The following is a 23,023-nucleotide window of genomic DNA, read 5'->3' as shown; positions in this document are numbered from 1 at the left end:
AACCCAGGCCAGGGCTGCAGGGTCCAGGCTGGGAGCCCGGCTCGGCGCCCCACCGTGGAGCACGCTGGCGGGGGGTCCCGGACCCCTACCGTCCTCAGCCTGCCGGGACCGCGTGTGGCCACGGCCTGCCCACTCCAGCCTCCAGCTGCCTCGGCCCTTCCTCCCGCCGCACCAGGCCTGTGTTTAGCAGTTTCCACACGTCCAGCGCCCGGGGATGGACTGATTGATCTGTAACACCGAAAAAATAATAATGGCTTGATCGTTATTGAGGATTAAAAGTAATCCTTTTGCTGTGGCTATTGCGACTCCGTTATTCACGAGTCAGCGGGCTGACCCAGGCTCGGCGCCTGTGGGACTCCGTGAGCACGAGGAGGCCGGGGCTGGGGGAGGGTCTCCCTCACCTTGGCCGCTCGGCTAGGGACCCGGAGGGCCGCGCAGCCCCTGGCCCTGGGGCCCAGGAGTCCCAGCACCGGAGCTGCCATCCCCTGGCCAGGGTGAAAGCGTGAAGAGACGGCTCCTCGGAGCCACGGCCCAGTTTGGAGACTGCGTGTGCGTCAGCTGGGTGACTGCAGCCTCGACAGCCCTGTGGGTTTTCCATGGCAAGGGACCTGATCTGGTTGGCCCTGCACCCTGCCCCACCCACAGCCCCCTTGAAGGGTCGTGGCCTCAGCGGAGCCCCACGTGGGCTTCAGGCCTGCTCTGAGGAAGATCTGGGGTCCCCAAGGAGGTAGTGGGCCACTGGCTGAGGAAAGGCGGACAGGGGTGACTGCCCGAAACCCGCAGCTCTTCCTGGCAGTCCCTCGCCCTGACAGAGCTGCTTCTCCAGGTTTCAGCATGTAGCTGATGCTCAGTTAACATCAGAGACGCGTTGGTAACTGTACACGTCTCACAGTATCGTGTCCCTGGCAGGGCGCTGCGGCAGGCCTGGGCATCGATGGCCTCTGGGGTCGGGGTGGGGTATTTATGGTTTAGGCCAAGAGGAGGCCCCAGGATGGGGAGGGAGGGGCGAGAGTCAGGCCTGGGGGAGCCCCAGGGAGCCTCAAGAGGGCCTTGCCTTGATGGGAAGCAGATGTGGCTCAAGTGATAGAGCTTCCGCCTACCGTGTGGGAGGACCTGGGTTCGATCTCGGGGCCTCCTGGTGAAAAGGAAGAAGAGAAAGCGTGCCCGCACAGCAGAGCAGTGCCCACATGAGTGCCCCCGTGGCAAGGCAGGGCCCGCGCGAGTGCCCGCCTGGTGAGCCAGTGCCCACGCGAGTGTGTCACGCAGCAAGATGATGACGCATCAGAAGAGGGGCAAGGGGAGAGTCAAGGTGAAGCTCAGCAGAGACCAGGAACTGAGGTGGCGCAATTGACAGGGAACCTCTCTCCACATCAGAGGCCTCCAGGATCAAATCCTGGTGAATCCTAGCGGGAAGGAAACGAGAAGAGAAGACAACACAGCCAGCAAAACAGCAGGGCGGGAGGAGGGGAAGGGGGGAATAAAGAAACAAATCTTAAAAAAAAAAAAAAGCATGCCTTGCCGTTACTATCCAGACAACAGGAAGCTACTGCAGAGCCGGGGGCGGGGGTGGCGTGTCAGATCCCACCACCCAGACTCACGGGTGACCTTGGGCAGCCTCTGGCCAGCTCTGTGTGTGTGTCCTCATCTGTGGAGGCCGGGGCCACTGTAAAGGGTAACCCATGCGCCGCTTGCCTTGGGGAGGGCTTGGCATGCAGTAGGTGGTTGGTTCATGGTGACAGTTGTCACTGTGACTAACAGGACTTCACAGCACTCAGCTCTGCTGGAGGCCCAGGAAAGCCAAGCTCGGCCCCATCCTTGGGGTCCCAGAACTCCCTGGAGGTGCCAAAAAAAGAGCCCAGGTGGTGGCTGGGTCTGAGTGCCTCCTCCAGGAAGTCTTCCCTGATGTCCTGAGTTTCCACATCCTGGAGCCTCCCATTCCTCAGCCACCCCTGCTCATGTGCAGTTCTGTCTAGTTGTGTCCACTTCCTTTCCGGACTATGAGCTGTGAGAGGGAAGGGTCTCCCCTCTCTCCACCCCTGATGTCACGTGGCGGGGGAGTGGCCACGTGCTGTGCTCTCAGGGCAAGGCTCTCTGTTCATAAGCACGGGGGCCTCACTGGGGCTGGAAGGAGCCCCAAGGATGGGCCAGGCTCGTGCGGACAGAGGAGCTGGGGAGCCATGCTGGGAAAGGGGTAAAGGGGTGGTAGGGGAGGGCCAGGTGGGCGGAGGTGGGACATGGGCACCTCCCGCTGGGCCCTGAGCCACCCGGAGCCTTCGGAGCATCAGTGAGGCACTCTGCACCGGTGGCAGGTCACCCTGGCTGGGAGCGTTTCCTCTTAGCCCTGGGGTGACCCTGGTTGTGGGAGTGGACAACGCCGGCAACAGGGCTCGGCTCCAAGGCCTGGGTCCTGCCCTGGGGTCCCCGCCCCCCCCCCCACCATCCCCCAGACAGGGACGTTGCTGGGCTAGAGTCCAGGAGGTCCCATGAAGATGCCACGTGTCATTTTGTACCAGCTTTCCCTTTTCCACGTGAACCCTGCTGTTGGGGCGGTGGGCGCCCACTCAGCAAGCAGGGGATGCCTAGGGGTCTGGTGGGAAGAGGGGTCTGGCCCCAGGGAGTCAGGAAGTGCTTGGGGGGCAGCTATGGAGCGGGGGGAGTTGGCTGCCCTCCCTCAACCTCTGACCTCCACACTCTGTCCCTCAGAGACTGGCCGATGCCGCAGAGAACTTCCAGAAAGCACACCGCTGGCAGGACAACATCAAGGTAAGAAGCCCAGCTCCTAGGACGTGCCACCCCCAGCAGGGGTGGACGTGAGCGGGGGTGGGCGCCCACTCCCACCGGAGCGGCTCGGGGGACCCGTGGAGTTGAGCCAGGGGCCTGTGTCCAGCTTTCAGCACACATCCGCGGCTCCACCTTGGTGGGGGGGCATGGGGTGCAGACAAGCCCCTGTTCCAGCCCCAGAGGAGCTGGGGAGCCACTGTGAGTGGACAGGCAGCTCTGAAGTGGCATTCCCTAAAGGTGGTGTCCCCTCAGTGGTGAAGGAGGTGGCCATATGCCTTAGAGAATTTCTGAACCAAAAAGGCCTCGGAGCTGCAGGGCTTTTCAGAGCTTTCATCCACTGACCCAGGGGAGACGCTGCAAGAGGAGAACTGGGGCCTCTTCCCTGGGCTTCCGTGAGCACCAGCCCATCTTCCCAGGAGCCCCTCAGATCAAGGAAGCCCGCTGCCGCCGTCACAGAAGGTTTCACCCTTCTGTCCTCAGGAGGGGACAGCTTTGGCCCATGCTCTTCCATCATCTCCCCGGGGCCCGAGATGGGAGGAGAGGTTTGGTCGTGTCCATGCTACAGTCAGGGAGGCCGAGGCCAGAGAGGAACAGGGTCGCCCAAGAAGCCACCACAACCAGGGGCACAGTGGGGGGCCTGCCAGGAAGGAGGGCCCAGGTCTCAACGATGCCAGGGGGTGCTGCTTGAAGACCTGCCCCCTGTGCCCTGGGTGACAGCCCCTGCGGGAGCCAGGCAAGGCTTTAGTTTCCCCATCTGGCAAAGGACTGGCTCATGTCGCTGCCCCCATGACACGGGAAAGGCTCCGTCCACACATCAGGCGTAGGGGTGCCGTGTCGGTAATGGGCGCGTCTCTGGCCATACCGGCACTTGGGTCTTGGGTGCTCCCGTCCTGAGATGCCACAGAACTGGGCTCCAGCAGGCCCGCTGGCTTAAGATCCCCAGCCCTGGGTGGGGCACCCAGCCCTGACCGTGGGGCCGGCTGGGCCCAGCCTCATTCACCTGATGCTCACTGCCTTTCCCCCCACAGTCCCTCCATCTGCTTACCTGCCTGTCTGTCCAGCTGGCATCTCCTTCCCTGGCTATAGGGTCACTGCTCTTCCCAGGATTCACTGCTGCCACCACGGCTGCCAGGCTGAAAGGCCTTAAGTGCTAATGGTGGGCCATTAGCCGGCTGCCAGGGAGCGCCAGGGCAGCGCCAGGTGGGGCAATGTGGGGACCTGAGGCCGGGAGGGGTGGCGTTTTGTTCCTTGTAGGCACGCCACCCAGCCTGAGACCACGTCCTTCCCAACGACCTTCAGGAGGTGATGGAGCCACGGGAAGGCGCCTGCCCTGTACCACGGCCCAGGCTTCGAACTCAGGGCTGTTGTCCAAGCCAGGCCTCCTCCCAGCAAGGTCCTTCCCCCCTCCTTCAAAAGGGGGCTTCTCTGTCTACCCCACACATGGCCTCTCCAGGCCAGGAGCACCCCGGCCTGGCTCAGTGCTGACCAGCTGGCCCTGGGCCAGCTTGTACCCTGCAGACAGGGTGGCCAGGAGCAGCCGGGCCCCTGTCCCTTGACCTGCGAGATGGGAAGACGGCACCCAGCAGCGCTGGGCATGGGCTTGACACTCGGTCCAGGGGCCAGACTGCAGTCCACATCCTGCCCACTAGGGCCTGACCCTCCCTGTGTTGACAGCACACAGTAGGTCTGCATGCAAACCTCTGAGGAACCGGCCATGGCAGGTCCACACCCACACATCCCCCCAACAGTGGCCCAGGACTCGCGGGACCCTCGAGGCTGCAGGGTCAGAACTGGAGCCCCCCTCTCCCCATCCCCACTCTCAGGCCCGACCCCTCACACTGGGTCCCGGCAGGGGCAGGAGACCAGGAGCCGCAGCCCACGGGCCGCAGGGAAGCCGCGGCTCTCGTTAGCAGCCATCGCCTTCCATGTCCCCCGCTGACGGGCAGCAGGTGCTCCAGTGCCCGTAACACTTAGGGCCGATGAAGATGGCCGGGGGCCAGACACCATGCCTGGCACCAGTGTCACGCCAGGCCAGCACTGTCTGCCACTAACCCATTGCCAGGAAGTTGCTTGGCCCAGATGGGGAGGCAGGAGAGTCCCTCGGCCCCAGGGCCTCGATGCCAAGCCTGGGAGTCTAATGGGGGAGGGTTCGAGGAGGCGGCTCGGCCTGGGGAGTCTAGAGGGGGAGCTGTGCAGGCTGGGCCGGGCCGAGGAGCCGGCTGGGCAGGACAGGTGGCCACCCCGGTCTCAGGGCCTGCCCGGCCACCAGGCCCACTGCCTGCCTCTCTGCCAAGCCGGCGACAGACGGCGCTCTCAGAAAACAGTCCTCTTGGCTGAGCGAAGCTGGCGGAGGGCCAGGGCAGGAAGGCCAGGCGTCCTCACTGGTGCTGGCGTGAGCCCTGCACGGGGGCCTCGGGAGCAGGCGGTGGCCATGCCTGGCCAGACCCAAAGAGCCCCCTTCCAGGGCATCAGACTCGGATGACACCTGCCGCTCCTCACATCACGCCCTCGCCCTGCCCGGGGTGGGCCTCCTGGGCTGGAAGGGCCCCCGGCCCCACCCACCACGTGTCACCTATGCCTGCCTGCAGGAGGAGGCAGGCATGATTCAGGAAGGGTAATTACCTCACCCTCTGCCCGGTTGGAGCAAAATGGCCCCTATGATACCAGGTCCTGGAAGGGAGCATCAGAGGTGTGGGTGGCGGGCAGCACCCTGGGGGCTGCAGAGGTGCAGGCACAAGGCGGGGGGCCACCCCGAGGCCCCGACTCCTGGGGGACCCAGTTCCCCGACCTCTTTGTGCCCTCAGAGGAGGGCATCGTCATCCTGATTTCCCAAGTGGGGAAACTGAGGCCCGAGGCAAAGGCTCCCTGAGGCTGTAGACTCAGCCAGGCACCCAGGCCTCACTGGAGTGAGCCTGGGCACCCTCGTGGTGCCAGTGGGTCAGCCAGCGGGCTTCAGCCTCGCCCCTCATTCCTGCTTAGAATCCCAGAGCTCGCACGTGCCCAGAGCAGGACTGGAACCCAGGTTCCCGTGGCAAGGCCCCCGCTTCATCCCTGGGTAGTGCTGCCGCCTTGCTGCTTCACCCAGGAGGCGGGGCCCGCGGGTGACAGGCTGGAGCCCTCCCAGGGACCCTCCCACACCAACCCTGATGGCCCCAAGTCCCGTCAACCTCAGCGATCACAGCTGTGTTTATGGTGCGTTTTCACCCCCTGACCGAGAAGGGGGCACGGCCTGGCCTTCCTCGAGGTGTGTGCTAGGCATGGGCCCTGCCCACATGCATCTGTGCCTGAGGGGCAGGGGACGCCTACAGACTCCTGAGCCCTGCCCCCATCTGCAGGGGTGGGGGGCCTCCTGTAAGACATGTGCCTCTCACCACACCCCTGCTACCACCAGCCTCGGATCCTTGGCTGAGACCACGAGAGAGCAGCACAGCAGGACAGATAGAGAAGTGGGGCCAGTAGAGAAGGGCCCGAGGGGGCCCCGGGGACCCCGGGGACGGCCCTGGAGCAGGCAGGGCCCCGCCTTGGCCCACGAGGGGAGCCCAGCACTCCTGGAGGGGGGGGAGTGAGCGCCCCCCACCCTGTGCCCTTTCCCGTCCTTGCCTAAAAAGTTGGGGCGTGAAGCCCCACGCGCTAGTCTGCAGTGCTCCCACGGCGCCCGCCTGTTTTCATTACAGAGGGAAAGGGCGTCAGAGCCGTGTTTATCACCCCCTTCTAGATAACAAATTACATTTTCTTTTCACCAGCGAGTGTGTTGAGTTGATATTTTTTCCCCTCGGTTTAATGGGTTTGTGTGTTCAGGAATGATCTTCATCAGCCAAAACTCCTTATTGTGTTTGATGTAACGTCAGCTTTCATTACGCGCCGCAGTCACAGCTGGCCTCAGGGAAAGGCCGAGCACCCTGGAGCCTGGGCCCCTGCCCCGGGCCCACCCGGGCTCCAGTCTCCCTGCGCTGGGGTGAGGGCGGGTGTGGGAGGGGTGGGAGATGAGCGAGAGTCAGGCAAGCTGGGGAGGCGGGTCCAAGCCTTGGTACGGAGCCTCTTCCTGCCTTAGGTTCCTCCTCTGTATAATGGGGAGCACCGGGCTGTCGTGAGGCCCCGGGACATAATGTGTGCGGAAAGAGAGGCCCAGCAGGTGCCTCGGAAAACCCTCCTACTGAGTCTCCAGAGGTCTTACAGCCGTCAGGAGGCTGTGGCCTTCCCTGGGCACAGTGACGGGCAAGCAGTCTACGGGCAAGCAGAATGTTTGCACAGTGCTGGCATGTCCAGCCGGTGGCCCCCAGGCCCCTGCAGACAGCCCAGGCTCTCTCAGCCGCGAGCCCCATGCTGACCGCCTCGAGCTGTGGCTCAGACCCAGCACCTCGGTGCTCCCCAAGGCCCTCCCTGTAGGGGTGAAGCACCCGAGGCTCAGAGAGGGGCCAGCCCAGGCCTGAGGTCACACAGCCAGCCGGGGACCGTGGAGTGAGTGCTGGCCCTGGACCTGCCGCTGTACCTCCCGGCCCTGGGGAGCGGGTGTGCTTGCCACCCCCATTTGCCAACTACGGGGAGCCCGCGGAGGGGGGCGGACCGCAGTGTCACATTGCGTAAAACGGAGCTGAGGAGCACCTGGCAAAGGTGACCTGGTCAGTGGCCCTGTCCCGCGTCCTGGCCCCAGGGGCTGTGGGGCAGGGGTGGGGCCGCCCCTCCTGAGCGGGTGGCACTTCTTGGCACCGGGCTCACCTTCTGGCGGCCTCTGTCAGCCGCGCTCGGTTCTGATTAAAGATCATTAAACATGAAATTAGCCCGATTGTGTTACGGGTCCCCGGGGCGGCCGGAGATGATGGCGCGCAGATGGCCAAGAAGCCGGGCGGGGAGCGGGCGGGCACGGGCCAGGACAGGCGGGGCGGGCGCGGGTGGGCCAGGGCCGGGAAGCAGGCGCGTGGGCCGGGCTTTGTTTTCTCCCGCGCCTGTTGTGTAAACCCCCTCACATTTCACAACAAATCACAGATAATTAATAAGTACATGCCCGTAATGAGCAGGCTTTTTAATAGAAGAAATTGGAAGATGCGGCGTCGAGTCATTATTTCACTCTTGCCCAGACTCAGCTCTATTTTCCCACTTCCTCGCGCCCCCCCTGGTGCCGCCTCAGCCGGAGGCTCCGCAGCCCGAGTCCAGGCGGGCCTGGCCAGGGTAGGGGTGGGGTGTCCCCAGCACCGACTCACTAGCCCCCCAGGATGGCAGGGGCCGGGGGAGGGCAGCCTCTGCCTGCAGGCGCGGGAGGAGCAGAGGGGGCCTCGGCCTGGGCTGGGGGTCCCGGCTGCCTCTCGGGATTCTTGGGCCCTGACTGCTGACGCTTCTCTCCCCACCAGGAGGAAGACATCTTGTACTATGACGCCAAGGCCGACGCCGAGCTGGTGAGTGCCCCCCGCCACCCCCCCGCACCTGCTGTACCCCAGACAGGCGCCCTCGTGGAGCCAAGGTGGCCTCAGCTGTAAAGGGGATGGCAGGACCCAGGGCTTGGCCTGCTGAGCTTGACCCTGCAGAGATGACCAACAAACTTCCCCCAGCAAGCCCTTCCGGCAGCTTCCCAGGGATGCTGGCCTCCGGGGCGGGGTCCCTGTGTCCACTAACGGTGCCCCTTCTCTGCCATATGGCACAGGCCTGGACCCCCTCCCTGGGCAGGGTGGTGAGGCCCTTGGAAGTCCCCTCACAGGCAGTTCTGGGTTCCAGCGTCTAGGGGGGCTCTCTAAGTGCGGGAGAGGTGGGGAGAGAAGAGCAGCTGGGGGCTTCCTGGCGGTGGGCCGGCATTCCAGGGCGGTGCAGGTGAGGGGATCTCTTTGGGTGTGAGGGGCTGGCCCCCCAAGCAGGGGTGAGCCTCAGCTCTGTCAACCTCTCCCCAACTGTAGAGGGCTGCCCAGTATGGGTGCCCGTTCTCCAGGTGAGGGAAAGGGGTCAGCTGGGTCACCCACCTTGGAACTGGTGGCCTCAGGACTGACAGAGTGACTCTCTTGTTCTGCCTCCATGTCATCAGCCAGCTCACCTCTGCTTGGGCTGCCCTGTGAGGTAGTGAGGTCTCCGTCCCCAGAGGACTCACTCAGAGGCTGTACAAGGTGTTGGAGTGGGCAGAGTTGGAGCCCGTCAAGGCCTGAGCCCCTCTGCCCGCCTTCAGGGCACATGTAGGCGAACCACTATTCCCTCTGTAAACCGAGGGGTCACAGCAGCACAGTCTCTGGGGTCCCACACCACACTGGCTGGGGCAGGAGACCCAGAATCCAGTCTTGCTCTGGGGCAAGCAGGAGGTGTCCAGGGATGCCAGGAGGTAGGAAGCCAGCGAGGATCTCCATACGGGGGCCTCGAGTCAGGCCGGGCTGGTGAGCCGTGGGGAGAGCGGGCGGGCAGGGAGCCCACCAAGGAGGGTGGGTGGGCTCAAGCAGGTGTGCCTCCCCTCGGCTGAGCCTCCGTGGCTCCGGGAGAAGTTGCTAAAATTAAAGCTGGAATCTGAAATTCAAATGAAGAGCGAACCTTTAATTAGACCCTGAATCTAATTCCTTACCCCCCTCGGCAGCGGGCTGTAATTTTAGCAATCAGTGCATTAAATATAAACCAGGAGACGGTGGTTGCCCAACCTGCAGAGCCCGGGGCACGGGGTGCCACGGAGATGCTCCTCAGCCAGCCTGGGCCCAGCACCCAGGGGCCGCCAACTGTCCGGGACCCCCAGTCTCTGGCTGCAAATCGCTGAGCCCCTTGGACATCTGCTGAGGGACTAGGGACCACCCACGGAGAGAGAGATCCACCCACCCCGGGGCAACCCCAGGCTAGGGTGCGGGGCGCACAGCCCGGCCAGCCGCCGGAATGAATAACTGCACGCACACATTTGCCGGTTCCCCTGCCTGTTGTGTTGTTTTGTTTTTTTAATCTTTGCCAGAGGTACAGTTAGAGATCTTTCTAGACCATTTACTTTTAAATTACCAGCCAGAAGGTGGGGGTGGGGGGAGAGAGAAAGAAGGAAAAAGTTCGCCAGCTGATAGCTTATCAGAACGGAATCCAAATGTCACATTAGTTGGGAAAGTTGGGAGATTAAATTTTCCGGCGCCCTTCATCCGCCGCTGACATTTCGGGGGCTTTCTTCTCCCTCGCCTCCCCCTCCGCGGAGCTGGACGTGAGCGGTGCTCGCCTCCGAGGCGGGCGGCTCCCGGCTCTGGCCTCCACGCGCCACGGCCGCTGCTCTGGCTTTACCCGGCACCCAGGAGCTTCTGAGTGTCCTCCGGGGAGTGTGCTGGGGGTGGGCGGCGGGGGGGCATGCTGGGTGCAGGCCAATGGGAGGGCAGCAAACGACCTGTGTTTTGCTATACAAAATCCACCATTGAAGGGTCGCAGAGGACGTTTACTGCAGACCGAGCAGCACTGGGCGCACCTCCCTCCACCCCAGGCCAGACCGCTGCCTCCCCTTCAGCACCCCCGAGGGTGGGGAGAGCACATCTGGCTGGGTGGGAGGGCCAGTCGCCCAGAGGCAGGGATAGGGGGGCGTGCCCATGTTGGGGTGGGGGGGTGGGAAATGTGGGTGGTGCTGGGGGTAGGGGGTCCTGAGAGGCAGTGAGGCTGAGCTCGCCGAAGCCCCAGCTCCGCTCCCTGCCTGTGGCTCCCCAGCCTGGCCCCTCCCTGGCTCCCCGCTCCCCTGGCACACCTGCGCCGTGCCCGCCCCTCCCCCTCGGCCGTGGCATCAGCACCGCAGGCCTAGACCCACTCCTGCCAGCCTGTGGCGGTGGGAGGGGGTGCCTGGCGCATGCCCAGTTGGCCCCAGCCGAGAGATGCCGTAATTGGCACCTGTCAGGCGGCTGCAGCTCATTTTAGAAAGCCAACGGGAGCCTTAGAGTCCTGCTGTCAGCGGGCGCCGCGGACCCTTCCTCTGGAGGCCACCGCATCTAAATGCTACCCCCGCCCAGCTCAGCCCTGGACCAGCCAGACCCAGATGCCAGAGGAAGGCCACGCAGGGTGGGCGGGGCCTGGGGGCGGTGGGGACAGCTCGCCAGCCTGCGCAGAGCAGGGGCCTGCAGCCCCCTCCTACCTGGCTCCGAGATTTGACCCCTTAGCTGTTCACCGGCTTTCAAGGATGTGGAGGAGGGAGCGGGTTTGGTTTGAGAATTGGGGCTGAGCAGGTGTGGAAATGGTGGGCAAGGGCAGGCAGGGGCGGATGGGAGTCAGGGGCTCTTGGACAAAGGGCCCCTACCCCCGTCCATCTGTCCTCGTGTCTCCCCACTCAGCTCTCTTGGTCTCTGCCTGCAGCAGTCACTGCCCCTCAGCTGCCCTTGTCCCCAAGCCTCCAGCCCCTCCTGCTCCTGCCTGCAGGCCCGCTCACCCTCACCCCACCACCCCCCTATTCTCCAGCCCTGACACTGCTGGGGGGGGGCGCTTTCTGCAGGATGACCCTGAGAGTGAGGATGTGGAGAGGGGGTCAAAGGCCAGCACCCTGCGGCTGGACTTCATCGAGGACCCCAACTTCAAGAACAAGGTCAACTACTCGTACACCGCCGTGCAGATCCCCACGGACATCTACAAAGGCTGTGAGTGCAGCGCCAGGGCGACAGCCTGCCCCGCTCCGCCCCGGGCCCTGGGGAGAGGAGGCCAGCGCCGTCCTCCTCCACCCACAGCAGCCGCACTCGCTCACGGGCCGGCCCCCCAGACCTGCCCACACACAGGCATAGCCCCTCTCCGGGGTCGGCCCCTCGCTAGCCCCCCAGCCAGCTGCAAAGCACCAAGCCGCTCGATGCCTGTGCGTGTCGGTCTCCTGCGTGTGTGCACACACGTGCACACACGAATGCACGCACACTGTTCCCCCACCTGTCCCCGCAGTGGCTCCTCCCCTCCCCCCTGGCTCTGTGCCGTTTCTGACCCAAGGGTCAAAGGGTGACCATATCAGATGGACACAGGCTAGAGGGCCACAGAGCCACTCATTCCCAGGCATCAGCCCCTCCCTGGCTGAGAGCACAGAGCAGGGGGGGAGAGGATTGCCAGTCCAGAGCAGCCAGAGACTGGGGAGGTGGGGAAAGGGGAATGGAAAGAAGAATGGTTAGGAGTCCAAGCTCCAGGCACAGGGCAGCTTTGCACAACGGGAGACCAGGCTACTGCAGGTGAAAGGATTTGAGTCAGACATGAGGAGGGACTTACTGAAAATCCAGAGAGGTGTAGGGAAAAGAGGCCAGGACTCAAACACTGGTCAGGTTGCTCCAGCAGCAGGATTCAAGGCCCTAGGGTCTGTTGGTTCTGACCTGACTCTGGGGGTGCCTACAGGGTAGCCTCTAATTCCAAGGGGCCCACTGGACTGGGGAAAGGTCCCAGAGCCACTGAGTGGGCTCCAAAATGCAGGCAAGCCCCCAGCGTTCCTCAGGGAAGCCCCTCTACCCCTAGGGTCAGCCAGGCCTCTGGGCAGCCACAAGCGGGGGTGGAAGGGGGCACCCCCCCCCCCGCCTCTACCCCCCAAGGCTGCCCAAACGGGGCCACCTGCCCCGAGCCAGCCGAGGAGCACTATCACAGGCAGGCACGCTAATTAAAATAGGAGCCACACCGCCCTCCCCAGTCACCCCTCGCTACCCACACAAATTACATTTTATATGTTTTTTATTTACTGTGTCACTTTTAATTAAATCTGTAATCGCCTGCCTGAGGGGGCATGGTCCCCGTTTCCCAATTCAGCATGATCCAAGCGTTCGGAGCATGCGTGCACGTGGGTGCATGCCCAGGGGCGAGGGGGTGGGTGTTTGCACAAGTGTGTCTTGCACTGAAGGCATATGCGCGTGGGTGTACCTGTGGGCCGGCCCGGCCCGGCCAGAGGCAGGGGTCTTCTCTCGACTCTTGACCTGCTGAGCAAGGAACACGGCTTGGTCAGCAACCAGAAGGGTTCCCAAGATGGCATGCTCTAAGCCCCTCATTGTGCAGATGGGGAAACTGAGGCTCAGTGAGAGGTGACTTGCCAGCTGGGATAAGCCCCTGCTTCCCTGGCCAGACAGTCCTATATGAAATGTTTGAGAGTCTGACTTTCTTTTTTCCTTAAAGAGAAAAATAGAAATTGTACAACTCACTAAGTTTCTAAATCCAGAAGGAGACTATAACCTACTCATCAACGGGCACTGCCAACGCTAGGGATGTATGTGTCTTGGGTTCGTATTATGGCCAGTTAAGGGCAGCCATGGGGACAGAGAGAAGGAAGCCTGAGCAGAAGGGGCGGGATCAGGTAGACGGCGGGACACAGCAGAGGCCCCACACCCTGGAGGGGCAGGGCAGGGAGGAGCCCGTCCCGGCTGTGCCCGTGCCCGGGCTGCGGGCAGAGCCTGGAGCGTTTGAATCTGCTCCGCAGGTTCAGATTCTTCAGAGCGGAGCCCACGCAAGGCCCTCTCTGTCTCCCCTCAGGCTGCAGCCTGACCGGCTGAGGGGCGGGGTGGCGGTGGCAGGGCTCCACCTAGGGAGAAGGGTGGCCGAGGCAGCTGGAGAAGTGCCCGCCCCCAGGGAGGAGGTGAGGCCCAGAGGCCTGGCAGGAGCAGGGGTCCCACTCCCACCGCCCTTTCTGAGCATGCCCGGTCTCCCCCACAAACACACGCGTGCCCACGGGTACACTGCACAAGTGAGCAGACGTTTTGCACCCACATGGAACCCTGAGTTGGCGGGAGGCGGGGACGTGCTGCCCGTGCCAGCCGGGGTCTCTGCCCGGGTTGAAGCATCTACAGGTTGGGTGTCCATCCGTCTGAGAGGAACCCTGTCCTGTGATCGTGCGGGCCGGGTGGATCTGGCCGAGGGTTGTAGGGTGCAGCCATGGGCAGGGGTTCGTGGGGGTGGAGGGTTGTGAGAGCAGCTTCCGCTGGCATCCCCCTGTACGTGCAGAATGGTGTGTACGTGTGAGCAATCCGTGTATTCCTGTGCCCGTGGCAGCAGTCAGGGCTGCACGGCAGCTGGGTTGGAGGGCAGGGGTCACACACCTGGCTGGGAGCACGGAGGCTGGCCGCAGGTACGCCTGTGGGGGCGCAGGCTGGGTGCGTGTGTGTGTGCCTGGACTGCAGCGGATGGTGGCACCGCCTCTGCCCATGCCAGAGCCCCCACCCAGCCCCTGCCTGCTCCTGGCCCCAGTTGATTAATCATGGAGCTGAGTGGCTTCCAGCTTATCAGGTACCTTAATAGCTGAATAATTCCAGCCCCATCATCGGGTGCTTAATTGCTTTCTTGTGGCCGCGGCCCGGAGTGCATGCTGAGTGGGTGAGCTCCCAGGGGAACAGCCGCAGGCTCGAGCAGGATGCAGAGCAGGGGTGCCAGCACCCCTTCCCTGCCACCCGGGCAGCTCTCTGGATGGGGTCCCAGGCCACAGCCACCCTGCCTGATCGTCTGGGGCCCGGTGGAGGGGTCAGCTGAGCTGTGCCGTCAAGGTCTTGGGAGGGGAAGAGGCTTCCTGGAGGTGGTGGTGCTGCCCCAGCTGGGCCCTGGGATGCGAGGGGGGCGTCCGGACAGGCAGAGAGCAGGTGAGGCTTCCACAGCTGGGTGCAGATGCAGGCGCGTCACCGTGGCCGACGTGGGCTTCAGCTTGGGGGCACGCTGAGGCGCCCGCCCACCCCAGCCCCGTGCTCCTCCTGCAGCCACCGTCATCCTCAACGAGCTCAACTGGACAGAAGCCCTGGAGAACGTGTTCATCGAGAACCGCAGGCAGGACCCCACGCTGCTGTGGCAGGTCTTCGGCAGTGCCACAGGCGTCACCCGCTACTACCCGGGTGGGTGCCGGCCTTGCCCCGCCCCCACTGCTCAGCCCCGCTGTCCTGGGGAGCGCAGGCCGGCCACCCCGTGGGCTGCAGAGCGGCCCAGCCGCCCCTGTGGGGTGCACCCAGCCGGGCCCTTCCCTGCCAAGCCCACCTCACCCCCTCTCCTCCCACAGCCACCCCGTGGCGAGCCCCCAAGAAGATCGACCTGTACGACGTCCGAAGGAGACCCTGGTGAGCCGGCAGGAAGGGGCTGGGCAGGCCGCCCCCTCAGCTCCCTGCTGCCCCTGCCTGCTCCCCGCTCCCGATAGCCAGGCCTCCGAGCAGGGCGCAGCCAGCTCTATCCAATTTTCATTTCACACATCGTTGCCGCTGGAAAATGGATCCCATCACCCAGGCAGGCCTCCCAGCTGCCTCTGCCCCCGGCCCCTGCCGGCCTCCCCCACCCCCGTCAGGACTGAGGGATTGGGCCCGTGGGGGTTCCCGAGGGTGGACGTATCCTCCTGCCCCGCCCATCCGGGCCCCACATGCCCGCCCCCAGGGGCCGCTCAGCAGGGCCCAGGCCGGAAGCCCTGTGGTCCTGGAGCTGCCCAGCCCCTCCTGAGCACGCCCCCCGCCCCTCCCTGCCACCTGCTCCATCCCAAACAGAACTAGGGCTCTGCCCCTGGGGTCCCAAACCAGGGCAGGGGACACGACAAGCCCCCTCTCTGGATCACCTGCTGACCCCATCTTGGGGCTGTTCACCTGTTGGGGGACAGTATTTATCAAACGGGGTTTTGCTGTACTGTGCCTGGCCCACGCAGTGGCTGCTCAATGATTAATAAAACCTGTTGAATGGATGTGTGGGTGACGGAAGGGTCCACCAGGTCCGGCTGGGCCTGGCCCTAACGAAGGCTTCTCCTGGGCAGGTACATCCAGGGAGCCTCGTCGCCCAAGGACATGGTCATCATCGTGGACGTGTGAGTGGGCATGCTGGCCGGCAAGGCCGGGCTGGGCCAGGGGCGAGCCGCCGTGGCCGGGAACCCCGTGGCGGGGTGGTGGGAGGAGAGCCGAGGCCCGCCCGGGGCCCCCGCGACCCCTGCCTGACCCCGCAGGAGCGGCAGCGTGAGCGGCCTGACCCTCAAGCTCATGAAGACGTCCGTCTGCGAGATGCTGGACACGCTGTCTGACGACGACTACGTGAACGTGGCCTCGGTGGGTGCCCAGGCAGCGGGCGGGCACTCGGTCATCCCCCCCTTGCCCCGCCTGGTGGCCACCGCCAGCCCCGTCCCTGGCCAGCCTGAAGCCGCTTACCCCCCCCCCCACTGCCCCACAGTTCAACGAGAAGGCCCAGCCCGTGTCCTGCTTCACACACCTGGTACAGGCCAACGTGCGCAACAAGAAGGTGTTCAAGGAGGCGGTGCAGGGCATGGTGGCCAAGGGCACCACGGGCTACAAGGCCGGCTTCGAGTACGCCTTCGACCAGCTGCAGAACGTGAGGCCCGCGGGGGGGCGGGCAGGGCGGGGCAGGCCAGGGCCCGGGCGCGGCGACACCGGGAAGTCGAGACAGGCGGCGAGCGCCACACGGGCGGTCCAGGCAGTTCGCATGGTCCTAGGTGGGGGGGAAGCACCCGAGGGCCAGGCCAGTCAATGGGAGGGAGGCCCTGCCCCGGGGCCCGGGGGACGCCGGGGGCTGCCTGACCCCACACCCTCTCCCGCCCAGTCCAACGTCACCCGTGCCAACTGCAACAAGATGATCATGATGTTCACGGACGGCGGCGAGGACCGCGTGCAGGACGTCTTTGAGAAGTACAACTGGCCCAACCGGACGGTGAGGCTCAGCCTGCCCTGGGCCTGGGGCTGGGGACCGTCCCCCCAGCGGCCCAGCGGTGACCTCGCGCCCCCCCCGCAGGTGCGCGTGTTCACTTTCTCTGTGGGGCAGCACAACTACGACGTCACCCCCCCTGCAGTGGATGGCCTGTGCCAACAAAGGTACTTCGGTGTCACTGCCATGGGGCCTGCCTGCTGTGTCCACCTGTCCACCTATCAGCCTGTTTGTACAGCTGTCCTGCTGTTCGGTCATTCACTGTTTGTCCAACTTTCCATGCACGGTGGCTGTCCAGCCCTCCTCCTTTCTGGTGGGCTCTCTTGTCCATCTGACTGAGCATCTCTCTGACCACTTGTCTGTCCGTTGCCCATCCGTCTCCCAGCTTGCCGGCTCCTGCATCTATTTGCTGGGCAGTCCATCTGTCCATGCACTTCGGCCTGACCAGCTAGCGGACTCACTTCCATCCTAGAGTGGAGACTTCAGATCCCTCCTTCTTTGCTTCCACATGCCCCACCCCCACCCCCCCTGCCAAGGCTTCAGTCCCAGTGACAGATGATGGCTGGGAGCACTAAAATGAGTGGGGGGGGAAGCTGCAGATGCACCCCAGGGTGCAGGGCCCCTCTGCCGTGTGGGTCCTGCAGCACCACCGAGGCCGGCCTCTGCCTCCCCTTCCCTCACAGGCTACTATTTTGAGATCCCTTCCATCGGTGCCATCCGCATCAACACGCAGGTGAGGCTGGGGGAGGCCCCCTTCCGCGTCCTGCCGCCCCACCGGGCTGCTGTGGTCCAGGGGCAGGCGTGGGGCGGGAGCGCCCCCTGGCGGCTCTGGGGGGCACAAGCCGGACACCTCAGGCGGTTAACCGGGAGGGTACTGCGGGAGGGGCCGTCCCGCGACCCCTGCCTGCCACCCCCCTCCCAGGAATATCTGGACGTGTTGGGCAGGCCCATGGTGCTGGCGGGCAAGGAGGCCAAGCAGGTGCAATGGACGAACGTGTATGAGGATGCACTGGTAAGGCCGCCGGGCAAGGAAGGGTGGGCTGGAGACCCTCCTCCAAGGATATGCCCCTCGAGGGCCCCCTTCGGGTGGGTAGACCAGGAGAGAGAGGGCTGGCCTGTGCCTGTGCCCTGCTCTGAACCCTCGGGGTGGGGCAGGGCTGGCCACAGGAGACCATCGTCCTTCTCTCCCTTCAGGGCCTGGGGTTGGTGGTGACAGGTACCCTCCCCGTTTTCAACCTGACTCAGGACAGCCCTGGGGAGAAGAAGGTGAGGTCCACAAAGGGATGAGGGCCGGGCATGCCCGTGGCAGGTCTGGAGGAGGTGGGGGCAGGTGGCAAACCGGACTGGGCAGCTGCTTCTGAGAGCAGCTCGAGGCCTTGGGTGTGGAGAGCTGGGCAGGGGGCTCTCCACAGAGCTGGGCCCACCACACCCTGATGCCTCTGCTCCCAGAACCAGCTGATCCTGGGCGTGATGGGCATCGACGTGGCTCTAAGTGACATCAAGAGGCTGACTCCCAACTACACGGTGAGTGCCCGCCCACCCCTCCAGCCTGCTCTGCCTCCCACCCCGACACGAGCAGGCTCAGCAGAGGGGACAAGTGGGGGTCCCTCCCTCCAGGGAGTCGAGGAAAGCTTCCAGAGGAGCGGACCACACAGTCTCCTCAACCCGCAATGTCCTGCGAAAGCAGCCACAGACAAAATATAGACAGGCATGGCTGTGTTCCTATATGATCTTATCTGTGGATGCAAAATTTGAATTTCCTATACTTTTAAGTCATGAAATATAATTATCCTTTTTATTTTTTCAACTATTAAAAAATGCAAAAGCCATTCTTAGCTTACAGCCATACAGCAGTGGGCAGAGGGCCAGCTGTCTCCAGGCTGTAGTTCCCGGTCCCTGGGCTGGATCTGTACAGGCGGGGGTGTCCTGGGCAGGAGGGAGGGGGGGACATAGCTTGGAGACAGAGGGAACTCCCTGGGTCAAGGCTTGAAGGTGAAAACAGAATCACAAACCAAGGAAGTGGCAGGATCAGCGTGGCCAGCCGAAGGCCTGGGAAGGGAGGCTGAGTCTTGGCTGTGACAGGGTAGGGGACATGGGTGCAAGTGTCCTCAGGCCTGAGCCCCACGCAGCCCCTCGCTCAGACCTGAGAAGGCAGGGACTGCATCGTTGGCCTCTGCGCTGGCGAGTCCATAGGCCACCCAGAGGGCAAGCCGGGCCCACGGGATTCCAAAGCGGTCACTCCTCCGCTGCCCCTCTTCTGGGACGGGGGCAGGAAGAGGCACAGATTGGAGGCGGGGACACAGATCGGCGCGTGCAGGGCTCAGGACGGGGTGGCCCGTGTACCCAGCAACCAGAGGAGTGGGCAGGGGAGGGCCACAGCAGGGCAGGAGCAGCCCAGCAGCAACGGAGAGACGTGGCCGACTCGGTGAGAGCCAGGAGCAGGGCGCTGGGAACCGCAGCGTGCCAAGCTGTGCCCCGGTGCAGCTTCCCGGCCAGCGTGTGACGGGGGCCCAGCCGGCAGGACCTGGCGTGAAGGGCAGGCTTGGGGCTGCCTGGCATGTGGGGCGCCTGGGCCCAGGCCACCAATCAGCACCCCTCTTCGGGCCAGAAGACAGGGCTTGGAAGGGCTCTGGCCACGGGAGTCCCGGCCCAGCCCTCCAGGCCCTGAGCGCCCCATCTGTGCCCTCAGCTTGGAGCCAACGGCTACGTGTTCGCCATCAACCTGAACGGCTACGTGTTGCTGCACCCCAACCTCAAGCCCCAGGTGAGCCGCGCAGCCTTGGAGGGGGCAGAGCCCTGGGAGCTGGGGCCGCCTGACCTTCCACCTCGCCTCCTACAGACCACTAACTTCCGGGAGCCTGTGACCCTGGACTTCTTGGATGCGGAGCTGGAGGATGAGAACAAGGAGGAGGTGAGGAGGAGGAGAGTAGGGTGGGGGGGCACCGAGCGCAGAGGAGGGTAGGGCCCTGCCCCTCACGTCTCCTGCCCCTCTAGATCCGCAGGAGCATGATCGATGGCAACAAGGGCCACAGACAGATCAGAACGCTGGTCAAGTCCCTGGACGAGGTGAGAAGGGGGGCGGAGGGAGGACGGCGGGACAGGCCAGGCGCCCTCCGACCCCACCCAGCCCTCCCCGCAAGCCCAAGCACCTGACCCAGCCTCTTCTCCTAGAGGTACATAGACGAGGTGATGCGGAACTACACCTGGGTGCCCATAAGGAGCACCAACTACAGGTGAGTGGGGCCAGGCTAGCAGGCAGCGAGGGGCGGGAGCGGCCCCCTCCCCAGTCGGCTGCTTCTCAGCCGGCTGTGGCCACCACTCTAGGAGGCCACCAGCAGCCAGGGCGCTCACTACTCACCCCAGGATTCCCGGTACCCTCGGGCCTCCGCCTGGCCTTTCAAGGTCAAGTGCCAGCCCCTGGGAGCGCAGGACAGAGAGGAGACAGTGCGTCTCTGTGTCCCCACCTTCCAACACTCTCCCATGTCACTACCACCTAGATCACCCCCTGGGGTATCTGCCCCTGGGACACTGTCCTCAGCACTTGCACAGGCCTGCTATCGACTGGCATCTCAGCCCCAAAGCCGGCCCCCATGGCAATGCCAGGTGCATCCGCATGCCCCCAAACCAGCCTGTGACTGGCCCTCGCAGTATTACAGCTGCCCGGCTTCTGGCTGGCTCTCGTGGCCTGAGTGTCACAGGACTGTGGACCCCACACCCACTGCAGTCACATGTCCCCAGGCTGGCCCACGGTGCCCCTTGTGCATCTGCTGCTGGGCAGGCGGAGGCGGCTGCCTGGGCAGGTGAGGGGTGGACTTACTTGAGGGCCGGAAGTTCTGTGACCTCCGGAAGAGTTTAGCAGGGTGGCGGTCCAGGGTGCTGACCTCTCCACCGTGAGAGCTGACCTGAGAAAGGGGTCCCTGGAGAGTGGGGGGCAGGGGACTCCCCAGCCTGGGCCTCTGCCCAGCCCAGAGGCCAGAGGGAGAGGGGCCAGCCTGGCCTGCCTCTGCCCAGCAGTAACCGGCCGCCCTTCCCGCTCCCCTCCCCAGCCTGGGGCTGGTGCTCCCACCCTACAGCACCTTCTACCTCCAAGCCAACCTCAGCGACCAGATCCTGCAGGTCAAGTGTAAGTGGCCCGGCCCTTGCCTGCGCCCTGCACCCCCGCCTCCATCCCGCACCCTGGCCGGCCCCAGGCAGCAGAGCCAGCCGCCGCCCGCCAGAGGCGAGGGTGGCAAGGCAGCCCCCCTCCTGCCCCCCGTCTGCCCACCCGCCAGGCGCCCGCAGGCTGGGGCCACCAGCCTTCGGAAAGTCTGTGGAAAGCTGCATGCTCGCCTTCTCTCAGATTTGGTTCCAGACCATTCTCTCATGGTTTCCGCTGAGGTTTCTGTTTTTGGTTTCTCCTACTCCGTGTCTCCCCTCCTTGGCCTGCCTCCCCCCCCACCCACCCCCACCCCTGGGGGCTGCAGTCTTGGAAGACACCCCCTCTCCCTCTCCCCCTGCTCCCTGCTCAACTCTCTTCCCCTCCCGTCACCCCCTCCCCCTGCTAATCTCCCCTCTGCCCCCTCCTCATTCAGTTACACCCTCTTCATTTCAGCCTCTCACCTCCCTCCTACCCCTGACTCCTTCCCTCCCTCTCCCCACCCTTCCTTCTCTCTTCCTCTGTCCCTTCCTCTTCCTCTCCTTCACTCCCTTTCTTTCCCACTCTCCTTTCTCTCCCCGCATCCTCACCTTCTCTCTCTCTTCTCCCTCCCTTCTGCTTACACTACCCTTCCCCTCTCCTCCAGTTTCCCTCCCTTTCAGCTCCCCCGTACCCATGACCCCTGTCCTCTCCTCACTCCCTCTCATCTGAACCATCTGCCTTCGCTCCATCCCTGCACACGAGCGTGGGCACACGCACACACACACCCCTGCCCTGTCTCCCCCTCCTGCTCTCTCCCTCCCTCCTCCTTGCCCTGCCTCGCCCACCCCTCCGCCTGTGGCTCACCCCCTGCATGCCGGCTCCCCTGGGCCTCCCCGGGAGGCCCCGCCTGCCCACCGCCCAAGGTCACTGGGGGGAGGCTGGGGCTCCGGCCCCACCGGGCGCCCCCCACCTGCCTGGCTGACTGGGACTCATCTCCTTTGCGTTTTCTCGCTCTCTCTCTCTCTCTCATGTCGTTTTTTGCAAGAAGTTTCCTTTCGGTATGATGATGAGACACAATATTTTCATTCAAACAGCCATTGAATAAAATATTGTTTGTGCCCCTCCCCTTCCCCTCCCCTTTTTCGTTTGTTTTTGTGTTTGTGTTGTTTTTGTTTTCCTCGCTTTCTCTCTTGGTGGACTGTCCCAGTGCCAATCAGCAAACTGAAGGGCAAGTATATTCAGAACCAGTGCACCCTCCTCTCCCCACCCCACCTGCCCTCATGCCCCTGCTTGCCCCCCTCCCTGCCCAGGACCAGCCAAACCCCTGCTCTCCAGGGCCCCCCCTCCGGCACCCCCAGGGATCCTCTAGTTCTTGCCTTCCCTCTGGCCCCTAAGCCCCCTGGCCCCTAAGTGGCCCCTCCCCTGGCCCTGCCTGCAGGGCGTTCTTCAGTGTGGTCCGAGCGCTCAGGTCCCCCCATCTTCCTCACTCCCTCTGGGCAGGTCCCTGTCTCCCCCACATCCTCTGTCCCTCCAAGACAACTCAACAGTGGGGACAGGACCGGATGCCTCTCCACAGCCTCTCACCCTGCAGGGCAGGAAGCCTGACTTGCAGGGTGCAGGAGAACCCTCAAAGCAGTGTCCGTGAGGGTGGGGAAGGCGCTGGCCCACACAGCCTCCTCTGGGGTGGCTTCTCCTTCCTCTGACCTTGGCCATGACTCCGGAAGCTGACAGCCCTCCAAGAGGCAGGCAGAGGCCTTGGAAGCCTGGGGCAGTCCAGGCTTGGGAGACCACGGCAGAGCAGACCCTCGGGGCACTGGCCTGGCCGCCGAAGCCCCTGCCCCGGGCCACTCCCCTGCTGTGCTGCTCCCAGAGGCTTTGCTGAGGCCACTGGCCCAGCACTGCTCCTGGAGAGGGTTGACAGGCAGGTGTGGGTGGTGTTCCCCCATGAAAATAAAAGCAGATTTGAGGTTATGGGCCTGGTCCAGCCTGGAATGGGATCTGTCTGGACCCCAAGGACCGTCAGAGGAACTTGGGGGGGATCAGGCCGGGACCCAAGCTGGAGCACCCAGGAAAGGTGGGCAGGGAGCTCCTAGTCCCTGGCAGGGAACAGGGGAGGCTTGTCACCACAGGTGCTTAGGACATCGTCAGACAGGATGGCACACAAGGGTCTCTGCCAGGGGCACACAGAGGGCCACCCCAACCGGAAAAGCTGGGGCAGATGGTGCACGGAGAGCCGCAAAGGGGTGCCACACACCCTGTGCTGGGAATTGGAGGCTCCCCAAGAGGGCCCTGTCCAGGCTAGTCCAGCAAAGGGGAGACAGCAGCCCCCACTGGCCTGGATGAGGATGGGGGGCGTGCCCTACTCCACTGGCTTGAGTTGTCTTTTTCAACCCTCCCATCCCACCCAGCGACTCCAGAAATGCAGGGCCCTGGCAACAATGAAACCATAGCGTAGTTCTCCCTCCCTGCTCCTCCTCCCTCTTCCTTTTTCTTTTTCCTTCTCCTCTTCCTCCTCTTCCTCCCCCACCCCTCCCCTGTTGGCTTGTGTCCACACCCCGCCTCACAGTCCTATCAGAAAGCAACAGTCCAACCAGTGACTCCCCAGCCCCTCCA

At 64.0% G+C, this 23,023-nt stretch overlaps 1 protein-coding gene across 1 annotated transcript in view; it reads left to right on the top strand.

Annotated features, from left to right (window-relative positions):
* Positions 1–23,023, top strand: part of CACNA2D2 (calcium voltage-gated channel auxiliary subunit alpha2delta 2) — a 139,836-nt gene that overhangs the window by 109,973 nt on the left and 6,840 nt on the right. The window contains 21 exon segments of the mRNA XM_058288358.2: positions 2,704–2,763; positions 8,127–8,171; positions 11,177–11,318; positions 14,373–14,504; positions 14,666–14,723; positions 15,398–15,448; positions 15,584–15,683; positions 15,805–15,963; positions 16,192–16,299; positions 16,381–16,428; positions 16,430–16,460; positions 16,977–17,026; positions 17,216–17,305; positions 17,488–17,559; positions 17,743–17,817; positions 18,983–19,057; positions 19,133–19,204; positions 19,288–19,359; positions 19,465–19,526; positions 20,340–20,416; positions 21,618–21,638. Of these exon segments, the coding sequence (XP_058144341.1) occupies positions 2,704–2,763; positions 8,127–8,171; positions 11,177–11,318; positions 14,373–14,504; positions 14,666–14,723; positions 15,398–15,448; positions 15,584–15,683; positions 15,805–15,963; positions 16,192–16,299; positions 16,381–16,428; positions 16,430–16,460; positions 16,977–17,026; positions 17,216–17,305; positions 17,488–17,559; positions 17,743–17,817; positions 18,983–19,057; positions 19,133–19,204; positions 19,288–19,359; positions 19,465–19,526; positions 20,340–20,416; positions 21,618–21,638 (1,600 nt within the window).

Source organism: Dasypus novemcinctus, chromosome 26 (genome assembly GCF_030445035.2).
Source record: "Dasypus novemcinctus isolate mDasNov1 chromosome 26, mDasNov1.1.hap2, whole genome shotgun sequence".
In the NCBI taxonomy this organism is placed as follows: Eukaryota; Metazoa; Chordata; class Mammalia; order Cingulata; family Dasypodidae; genus Dasypus; species Dasypus novemcinctus.
The sequence above is the reverse complement of the archived record's forward strand: the minus strand, read 5'-3'. Positions and strand labels throughout refer to the sequence as shown.